This window comes from Lactuca sativa, chromosome 2 (assembly GCF_002870075.4).
Source record: "Lactuca sativa cultivar Salinas chromosome 2, Lsat_Salinas_v11, whole genome shotgun sequence".
NCBI classification, from domain to species: Eukaryota; Viridiplantae; Streptophyta; class Magnoliopsida; order Asterales; family Asteraceae; genus Lactuca; species Lactuca sativa.
The window spans coordinates 73,556,638-73,568,147 of record NC_056624.2 but is presented as its reverse complement, the minus strand read 5'-3'; the positions used below and the strand labels follow the sequence as shown (position 1 = coordinate 73,568,147).

General features: G+C 33.2%; 1 protein-coding gene across 1 annotated transcript; it reads left to right on the top strand.

Moving 5' to 3' along the window:
- Positions 1-1,078: 1,078 nt before the first annotated feature.
- Positions 1,079-3,447, top strand: LOC111909130 (receptor-like protein kinase HERK 1). The gene is made up of 3 exons (XM_023904917.2): positions 1,079-1,310; positions 1,669-2,601; positions 2,880-3,447. Exons 2-3 carry the CDS (start codon positions 1,702-1,704, stop codon positions 3,093-3,095), a joined length of 1,116 nt encoding a protein of 371 aa, XP_023760685.1. The 5' UTR covers positions 1,079-1,310; positions 1,669-1,701; the 3' UTR covers positions 3,096-3,447.
- The last annotated feature ends 8,063 nt before the right edge of the window (positions 3,448-11,510 follow it).

Sequence of the window (11,510 nt, the reverse complement as noted above, 5' to 3'; positions counted from 1 at the left end):
CGATATCTCCAATATGATCTTCAATTTTCCTCATCTAACTCATTCCAGCAAACAAATCGTTCCCACTCTCCCCCGAAAAGTTGTTAATCGATAAACAAATACTCTAAAATAGTTGTTCGAATGCTTGATATCTCAACCAAAATGTCTATGTCTGTTGTCCCTGTTAAACCCATATTCTCGAGCTGTAGCCCTAACACACTCAGATGATTTCCAGCGGGAATCATGGAGAGATCGACATATGTTTACAGAGACGAACTTTCATGATTTGTGGATCTCTGAGGTATACATGAGAAGAAAACACACAAAAGGTGTGTGTAGCTCGCTTCTGCTCTAGTTTGCCAATTTTTGCTTTGTTTTATCCATGACGCAATTTGATGCAACGATTGAAACCCAAAACATGATTCACCCTATGTACAAACCAGTGTTCTCACCCCTATATTTTTTTTCGGCTGTCGGAGGTGGGAGGCGATCGATTGAATTCTAGACTGCAAGAAGGGAGAAGGGCATATGGTGGTCTGGGTTTTTAAGGGAAAAAATTGAAAGGGAAGTATCCATCAGCCTTGCTCTTGGAGAGAGAGAGAGAGAGAGAGAGAGAGAGAGAGAGAGAGAGAGAGAGAGAGAGAGAGAGAGAGAGAGAGAGAGAGAGAGAGAGAGAGAGAGAGAGAGAGAGAGAGAGAGAGAGAGAGAGAGAGAGAGAGAGAGAGAGATGAGAGAGAGAGAGAGAGAGAGAGAGAGAGAGAGAGAGAGAGAGATTTTATGTATTTATTTACTAATTATAAAATAGTTAAAAAAAGAAAGAAAAAAAATGAAAAATAAATATATTAACAATATTATAGTCTTTTCAATTTGGTGAACGACATTTTCCACATACAAATTAACTTAAAAGGACCACCAATTTAAATACAAATTAACTTAAAAGGACCACCAATTCAAAAAATCAGAAATTTAGAACCAAAACTAAAAAAAAAATGTATAGGACCATTTTTAAAGTTTTGTCTTAAATATATATAATAATGTTTTTTTGGAGACTAAATACGCATAAAAAAAATACTAATGGGTACAGTTCAAATTGGGATGGGTTAGGTATCTAGCCTTATTATTTTCTTTTCTCACACACAGTCACAGCACAACAAGCTCTTCACTTTCTTCTCCTGGTCGTTGCCAATCATTGTTCAAGGTCAACGTTCATCTACTACCCTCGCCGTTCTTCTGTCTCACGTCGCCATTCGTACATCGCCTTACTCCATCTTCTCAGGGTTCATCACTGCTGTTGCTATCCTTCATTTCTCCATTCATCCATCTCATCACAGGTAAGTTTATCGTTGTTTGTTTCCCGATAGTTAGTCATTGCTCATAAGTGACTTTGTTTGGTTGGGTTTAAATATCTACATCCTGTGTTGCTTCTGCCTCCGATAGCGATCCAAACTAGTCCCTTGGAAAGATGAATCATTTTACTGCTATTGTTTATTTTAGAATTTATGTGACCTTTGTACACCAAATCATCCCCAAATATGGGGTCTGTGTTTCTTGTAATGGAGTATTGATTTGGGGTTTGATAAAGTATAAAATCTTCTTCAAATTAGCGACATTATTAGATGCAATATTATTCAGCTCTTCCAAAGACTTCAATTTTAATTCTATAAGAGCCTTAATGATTTTTCTTGGCAGTTGTGGTCGACCACAAACACAGAGTTCTCTTTCATGGACAATTTTGATAAATACAGACTTACATTTGAAGACATAAGAAACGCCACCAACGACTTTGGTTCTGGCAACTTCATTGCTGAAGGTGGATTTGGGAAGGTCTATAAAGGAGAATTCATCGACTCTAAGGGTGTCACCATGGGTGCTGTAAAGCGTTTGGATCGCTCAATAAATCACGCAGATATCACATTTGGAACAGAGATCATGTTGCTTTCCAGTTTTAGACATGAAAACATCATCTCACTCATAGGATTTTGTGATGATGGGAAAGAAAAGATCATTGTATATGAATATGCATTTAACAAAAGCCTTGATTTTCATCTACATAAACCCAGCCTCACATGGATTCAACGTCTCAAGATATGTCTTGGGGCTGCACGTGGCTTGCAATACCTTCATGATCCCAAGGGGACACAACAAAGAGTATTGCACCGTGATATTAAAAGTGCCAACATCTTGCTAGACAAAGATTGGAATGCCAAAATTGCTGATTTTGGCCTATCCAGACAAGGCCCTGCAAATCAACAACACACATTCCTTTTCTCTACTGCTAAAGGCACTCTTGGCTATTGTGATCCTGACTATATAGATAAGAACGAATTAACGAAAGAGTCAGATGTGTACTCTTTTGGCGTTGTATTGTTTGAAGTTTTGTGCTCAAGGCCTTGTGTTGATTTAAAATATAACGATGTGCGAAAAAACCTTGGGGTCTTGGTAACGTGTTATACAGAAAAAAATATAGATGATATTATTGATGCTAAGCTAAAGCAACAAATGGAACCGAATTCTTTTGATACATTTGTAAAACTGGCGTATCAATGTTTGGAAAAGGATCGGTCACATCGCCCGCCTATGGCTTTGGTTGTGAAAAGGCTTGCAACTGCTCTCAAACATCAAGTACGTTGCTTTTTCCTATCTATTGAATTTTTTTTTAATAAGTACCTTAACCTTTTTTCATTATTAAAGAAAATTGAAATAGAAAGATTTCATTATAATCTTTCCATAGTTAATTTGTTACTAACAGTTTAAATTTGAGACGTTAACTTTTATATTACACACATACAATATATGCAAACACACACACACACACATACATACATATAGTCTCTAAAAGTAGAATTTTACACGGTTTATGTATTCATGCAAAATGACGATTATAATTTTTTTTTTCTCAGGAGGATTTCGAGGCTAAACGTCAAAAAGCAAAGAGGAGAAACGTAGTTTTACGTAACATACTGTTAAAAGAATTGGATAATCCTCTTGGATTTTCAAAAAATATGTCCACCAGGAGGAAGAGACTCGCTTATTCTGTACACAACAACAGGGGACAACACCAACCAACAATCGTTCAAAGATTGCTTGCGCATTCGATTTTTACTCAAAGATTTTAATGTTTTATACCAAGAAAGAGATGTATCGATCCACTGGGATTACAAAGAAGAATTATGGCGGATTTTGGGCACAAAAGTCGCACTTCCAAGGCTGTTTATAAAAGGTAGGTACATTGGAGGAGCAGAGGAAGTTTTACAGTTGCATGAGCAAGGGAAGTTCCAGCCACTTCTGGATGGAATACCACAAGTTATATCGGAAGGGAAATGAACCACACAATAGCTAGAAGGTGGATTCTAGTAGGAGAGGGTTGCTAATGAGATGTATAAAATGTAGTATGTCTGATTGCCAAGATTCCTTGTTAGTTGTAAGCTATTGACAAAATTGCAAAAATGGTCCTTGTGGTTGGTAAAATCATGTGGTGGAGGCTGAAAATGAGACAAAATTGCAAAAATGGTCCTTGTTGGTAAAATCATATGGTGGAGGCTGAAAACGAGACAAAATTGCAAAAATGGTCTTTGTTGGTAAAATCATGTGGTGGAGGCTGAAAATGAGACAAAATTGCAAAAATGGTCCTTGTTGGTAAAATCATATGGTGGAGGCTGAAAACGAGACAAAATTGCAAAAATGGTCTTTGTTGGTAAAATCATGTGGTGGAGGCTGAAAACGAGTGTTTTGACAATGATTGTTGAAAATGTTTTAGGTTTAGGTGGTGCTCATGGTCTTTTTTAATTTAATAAAACCATTTAAAATAAATGAAAAAAATAAAAAACCAAATACAAGAGGCATAATCGTCTTTTTAAGTGTATAGGGACCAAAATTACTAAAAAGATTCAAAATAGGGCCATCAATGCATCATCAAACTTTTTTGGACCAAAAAATCAGAAATTTGTCAACCACAAGGACCGTTTTTGTAATTTTGTCTATGCTATTTATAAAACTATTATCAAATGTAAGAACAAGTGAACATATTTTAGAAAGCATATATGGTATTAGATCTTTAACATCAAAAAAAGGGCAAGGATACGATATATTAAAGTGATGTGGAAACGACTGTGTCCAGGTATAGTCTAGACGCTTTTCATTTGTAACGACCTGTAAGAGTAAATTTCATGTTTGGTCCCTGTAGTTTGTTGATTGTAACACCTTTTGTCCAAAAGATTTGCACTCATGGTTCCTACTTCGTACTTTGGTTGCAGCTTTGGTCCTCCACTGCAACTGCCGTTAAGTGGAACCATTAAGTGCCTTCATGTCCATGGAGAGTATTTTCGTCTTTTAGTTATTTCCGTTGAGAGAGAATTTTAATGTTTTGGATGAGATTGGAGCTGAAAAAATCAACTTTTGCTTGGGAAAAATTTGCAAAACCCGGAATACGCTTGCAACACTAGAAAATAGAGAAAGGGAAAATGACAGTTTTACCCTCGAGGAGGGTTAATGGATTCATGTAATGATTATTAGGGGCAATAGACCGGACCTATTACAAAGGTTTGGATTAGGGACCAAGGGTGCAACAAAGGAATCTCATGGACTAAAGGTGTTATAATCAACAAACCATAGGGACCCAACATGTGATTTACTCTTACAATAGCAAACTAGACATTAAGAATTTCTTAAGATTGGCGGACTTAAATCCGTATAAGGTTAAAAACATAAAGATATTGAGATATAATGCGTATAAAACATCTTGTATCAGGTAAGTTTCTGTTTGAAATTATTCCCGAGAGAAATTCTTGCCATGATATATATGGAAATAGCAACCAACTTTCAAATATAATCAAGTACATAATGTAAAGACTTGGGGAATTAATTCCTAAAAACTACATTAGTGATGGTGCTACTAACACTTTGATAGACAAAACTTAAACGTAAGTCGAGTAAAACACTTGTTGTCTATTGGTTCCTACTTTTAAACAAAATAACCTATTGTAAGTCTTCATCTAACCCTGTTTAGTTTTGACCTTCTAACTAGCTAGCGACCACAGTTACATCTTAGGACGTGAGATATGCTTCACAAAATGATCATGTTTTTTTTTTTTGACCGAAATCTTACATATATAATGAGCTGTGAAAATCACTTTAAAAAGGATGTTGGTATAATTCGTCTTCGGATGATGGGCACATAATATTATACCCGATTCCAAGTTTAATAAGCGCATCAACTAAACATCTACAATCCAAAGTTTATGGACATTCAAGGGTGTGAAATAAGCACAGATGCCTCAGTGGATTGCTCTAATCTCTTGCAAATAAGCTGAGATATTGATAACTTGCATTCTTCTTTGCGAAGAAAGATTCTTTCTACCACCACTTGATTAAAAACGTAGGTTTCTTTTTCTGTCTTTTCTACAAAACAAGACATGTGAAGTTCATAATTAAACCATTATCATCAACTTTTTCACTCAAGACATTCAACTTATGCCTCTTAAGAGCATCTCCAACCCACTCCCATTCTCCATTTTTTCCTCTATTTCTTTCCCCATTCTTCTCCAACCTTCCCCCATTTTGGGGGATATGAATAGTATTAAACCAAATATGGTGTTATACTATTAATTTCCCCCAAAATGGGGACAAACTTTGTGTTGTCGGTTTTAATCCCTCTGTTTATATATTTATACATTTCTAGTTCATTTTTACCTACTAATTATAATTTAAATATAATATTTAATACATATAATATTTTGTTATATATTAAATTGTATTAATTAATTATAAATATAAAGTTTGTTTTTTGTTCATCAAATTCATATAAAAATTTAAATACATATTGAAATTTTAAAAAGCGATAACGTATTTTATAAAAATTTATAATTAAAAATGTGTATGTCTAATATTTATATAAATGTATGTATAATATTTATTTAAAAGTGTGTACGTGTAATATTTTTTATAAATGCATGTATAATATTTATTTATAAGTTTATTATAAATATTATCTTTTGTATTTAATATTAATGTAATGAAAAAAATATAGATTATATATTTGTTAAAACTAAATTTGTAGAGGGTGTTTTTGACAATCTATGTAAGTTGAAATAATGTAATATACTAGGAATATACTTTTTGCAAGTGAAATAAAAAATAGAGTAGGGTTGGAGATGAAACACTATTTGCCCCATTTTTTACTCCATTTTTTGGGGAAAAAATGGAGATAGGTTGGAGATGGTCTAAGTCAACAATTCCTTAATTCCCCCAAATCTTGTCCATTATCTATCATGTTTAATTATGCAACATACTTTTAACTTTAATACAAATTACCATTTAACCCACATTTGATCATCTTTATATATATATATATATATATATATATATATATATATATATATATATATATATATATATATATATATATATATAATATTTTATCCCACATAACACCAAATTAAGAACATCATTTAGTTCTTTGGAGTACCTCCAAGTAAAACTTCTTATCTAATAAGTCAATCTTAAAGACACCATAAATACCCTATCTACTTGGGATTTCATTTGTTAAAAGTTTAGAGGGAGTATGAAGAACACAATGTTTTTAAGAGGTTTTGTAAAGAAATAAGAAGTATAAGAGAGCGAAAGTATTATCAACGGAATTCAGAGCGACGAATCAATCATAAATTATCGAATAAGTGAGGATTTCTGTCATTCTCCCTCACATTTTTTTAAATAACAATGGATTAACTTCATGTAAGAAATATGTAAAAGATACTGAATTGATATTTAAAATAAAACGTTTTTAAGCTAACATGAGGTAAGATGCAACATGCAACATGGTACAAAACCCGACTTGTAGTAAAAAACCTTCTTATATGGTGACCATCATAGACCATCTTCACGCACAAACCACCCGGCTTAGTCGATTCAAGGATGTCAACGGGCGCAAACAGGATGGGGATTGCATACCTCGTCCCCGCCCCCAAAAAAAATTTCGTTTCCCCACCCCCGCCCCCGTCCCCGATTGATTTTGGGCTACTTTATTTGGGCTAAAAGAAGTTCTTGTTTGGGCTAAAAGAAACTATTTTAGGGTAACAAATAGATACCTATAACATAATTTTACATGTTACAAACAACTTAAAAACATGTTTTTGTTGAATTTTTGTACGTAAAAATCATTTTATTGTTTATTATATTTATATAATTAATATATGTCAATTTATATAATTTATTAGCGGGGCCCCCACGGGGATTTCGGGACGGGACTACCAACCCCCACCCCTACCCCCGAAATTAAAACGGGGTAAAACTTGCCCCCGCCCCCGCTCCCGTCCCCGAGTTTTTTCAACAAATGCCCCCATACGGGACGGGGTCCCCACGGGATCGGGGTCTCACAGGACTTTTTGACATCCCTAGATTCCACCAAACTTTATTATGTTTTTGTTGGGTTTTTTTTTTCAAAAAATATGTTTCTAAAAATCGCTAAAAACAACAGAAGCTTTATAATTTGAAAAAACTTAAACCATTTTAACCCAAAAAGGATCTTTTTGCATACATATAAAGATTAAACCAAACATTGATTGAAATAAATAACAACATATGTAGACTTTGATTCTTCAAGGAGAGGCTTGGAAGTTGACGAAGATTGCAAGAGAGACCTAAAGTAGAGCTTATATATATGTATCCACCAAGCGAGTGTTAGCCACCAAAGATCCTAGTCTTCTCTTATATTAAGTACTTCTTAAGCCATTAAGAACTAATACCAAATTAGCTTTAAGGAGAAACACTTATAAAGACTTAAACTCTAATCTACACAATGCAAAAAAGAAGAATAATATAAAGCATATTGCTCTTGGCTTTTAGTGAGAAAATAGTAAGAAGAAGAAGCTACCCATTAACTTGCCTTTCATCTCTTTATATATTTACACACTAGTTTATAACCCTTAGAAACCAAGGTGATAAAATTAATTAAACTTTCGTATTAAAAAATCAAAATTATTAATCAATTATTTTAAATAAATTATTACTTAAAAGATATTTTTTAGTTATATAAAATTATAATTGTTGCTTTAAATAAATACGTGAAGTTATATCATCTTATAACTTGTATAAATTTTATTTTATTTTTTAATCTAATGTTATTAATTTAATATAATTAAAGTGAAAAAGTTTAAAATTTGAAATTTAAAATTTAATGCAATTAGGGTGGGAATTTTAAAATTTGAAAGTTGAAATGCATAATTAATAATTTAATATGTTGACAAGTGGCATTATATGAGACATATAATATTAATGAGGAAGTCTAATATAATGAAATTTGCCAATAGGAGAATAAATCTATTTATTTATTAGAATAGGGATGTGAATTAAGGAATATACTTCCATTTAAAGTTAGAGCATAGAAATGTAAGGAAGCATGGTGTGTAAGATATCTCCATCTCATGATCATGGCCTCTACACCAACTCAACGTAAAAAAACCTTCTTATATGGTGACCATCATAAGACCATGTTTATGCACAAACCACAATGCTTCGTCGATTCCACCAAACATTATCATGTTTTTGTAGGCTTTTATTAAAAAACGTTTTTCTAAAAGACCTAAAAAGCAACAACATAATCTTTATAATCTGAATAAACTTAAAACCATTTTAACCCAACAAGAATCCTTTTGCATTCATATAAAGATTAAAGCAAACATAGAATGAAAAAATAACAACCTGTGTAGACTTTGATTCTTCAAGGAGAGGCTTGGAAGTTAGTGAAGATTATAGGAGAGACCCAAAGTCGAGTGTAACAACTGGTAAAAATTGGTCAGAGTTCGACGGTCAAACCACCGCAAACCGCTATGTTTTAAAGACAAATTGTGGGTAATTTTATGTTTATAATGTATATTTAAAGATAGGGATTTTCTAATATGTTCTTGGTGAATCTAGATTGTCAGGGGAATGATATCGATAAGCAACGTAAGACTCAATCGTATGTAGTCCCGTCGACCAGAGAAAATAGAATAACGTTAGGCGTTCACCGGGCGCTTAGCGCAGGAGAACGCTCTGATGCTTAAGTCAGATGCAAGATATGGGTGATTGTTATCGAATTATAAGTGAAATATGGTTGCCAGAGCATACCTATTCATGGAAGAGTTGGTTTGCTTTTATACTTCGTTCATGTGGGGAAATGAGATGAGGAAAAACAGAACATGTCCCTATCTCATCGTCATTAATGCGTCCAATGCCGAAGGTACAAAAATTGTAACATCGAAAAAAATTAAGACTAAAAATTTTGATTTTTAAATTAATAAAACCAATATCCAAAACAACATCATAGAAACCATGGTGAATCAAAGTGTATCAATAACATCTAAATACATCAGAGTAATATAAAAGACAGAACGATGTGGTGTGTGCACTGCAATCATCCCAAACTCTTCCCCTTCGAACCGGAAGTACTTGATGATGGATTTTACATGCACTAACGCAGATAAATCATTAACACTTAAGGGTACATGCAACCTAAGGATCAATGTCATAACTGTATTGAAGTAATATTCAATTTAACAACAAAACTTTATAAACCCTAGGCTAATTTCGAATTTAACAAAACAAAAGTAGGGTTTACTTACCTTTTAGTTATTGTAGTAAATAACTAATCAAAACCTTCTTGAAAGACTCTTGGAAGCAAGCACCACTAGTGTCGCGCCTCTAATGGTTCACACCCAAACCCTAGCAACCAAGGAGCTTGAAGAGAGAGAGGAGAGGAGATGCAAAAATCAGAATTCCTATTAGGAACTAAGGCATGGAAAAAAAGGGGGTTTATATAGGTGATAGGAAGGTGTTGGATAAGGCAGGTATCTCCAACATAACCCTAATCCTTTTCTTCCTCCCTAAGGCATTAAATGCACCCTTAAAGCCCAATGAAACCCTAGAAGGGATTCTAGAATTCGTCCCCCTATGGGAGGTTCTAGAATTCCTCAATGCTTAACTATTTAACATTATCACCTTTAATCCTCCTACTTTTAATTAATTCAATTAATCCCAAAATTAATTCCAGTTAATTTCTGATTAATTATTAATTAAATAATACTATTTCCAATTAATATATTATTCTCATAATATGTTAACAAACTATTTATTTTGATTTAAAAGTAATTTATTAATCAATCTATCTCTATCTCTAAGAGTTATCATATTCAATTACTAGGTTTGAGGGCAATCCAAAAGGATTGTGCCACTATAAAGTTCAAGTATATACCAATTATAGTTATTAGCTTAGACACCTAATCCAATAGTATCTGACTTTGATAAATCTAATAACTATAATTGTCAATATAACTTCCAAAACTGATCAGCAAATTATAGCTTCCAAAAGCTGCTGTCGAACTCTGTCCCAGTTCGTTACGTGTCCTAAGATAAGTGATCAAATATTCCTCTGTTCTACAAGATATTGTACAGACATGAGATTTGGATTATAGTCAATCTCATTGTCCAAGTTTTGTTTCCTAATTTCTGATTTATGACGACTAAAAATCAGACTACCAATTGAACACATCAATTAAGTCTAGGCTTGACCAAGCACTTTAGATGTCATCATCAAATTATCGAGGGCCCCAAAGATATCGCTTTTCTCATTAGGGCAAAAGGAAGGAATAAACTTTGACTTATATGATTGTACTATTTACTCATCAAATCATGCATAACAATATGTTTTATAACGTCAAGTTACTGATGCATTTACGTATTCACAACTGACTTGTAAACAACAACTCATAGATCTCCTTTTCAAGCATATAAGATATCACCATCTCAAAATTACCCGGGATAAAATCCATGAAGTAATTCTCTGAGCGTGGGTTTACCCAATACTTAAAATCCCCATTTTCTATGTAGTCATGAACATTGCAGCAAACAATTGCTATGTCTAATCCCCATAGACAATCTACAATTCAACTCATGATAGTCTTAATTCACTACCTACTTCCAAAAGTACGAGTGATAGTGGAATTTTGAATAATCAAATATTCAGGAAGTAAACATGCAAAGTGAAACACAATAATATACTAATTAGTTATGGTCTAAAAAATATTGAATATAAATAAAACTCTTATTATTTAATCACCATATTATTTAAGACTTTATTCACTGTATAATGTTTTGAGAAATCAACCAAACACTTGAATTAAACATCAGTCATGCCATGTTATAAACATGCATACTATGTTTCTCTATGGTCCTTCCTTGTGAACAGATGGATTGGACTATTCCAATGATGGTCATTTCACAATTCCAAATTCTTGTTATTACTAAATGTGTTACAATTACAACCTTACATGCATTGTCCTTCTGTGATGTCTAAGCTTCAAAGTTGTAGAGACTTAAACAATGATGTTACAGAATGTTCTATTGAAACTTTGTTACTAAAAACAATTTCATGAGAAGAAGTCTCAGATTCAAGATACACTCCTTAAATACCTTCCTTGCATTATGGTTTCCAATTCATACATATAGATTTTAATAATGAACTCTTACTATGGAAAAAGTTCCATATTTCCATATGACCA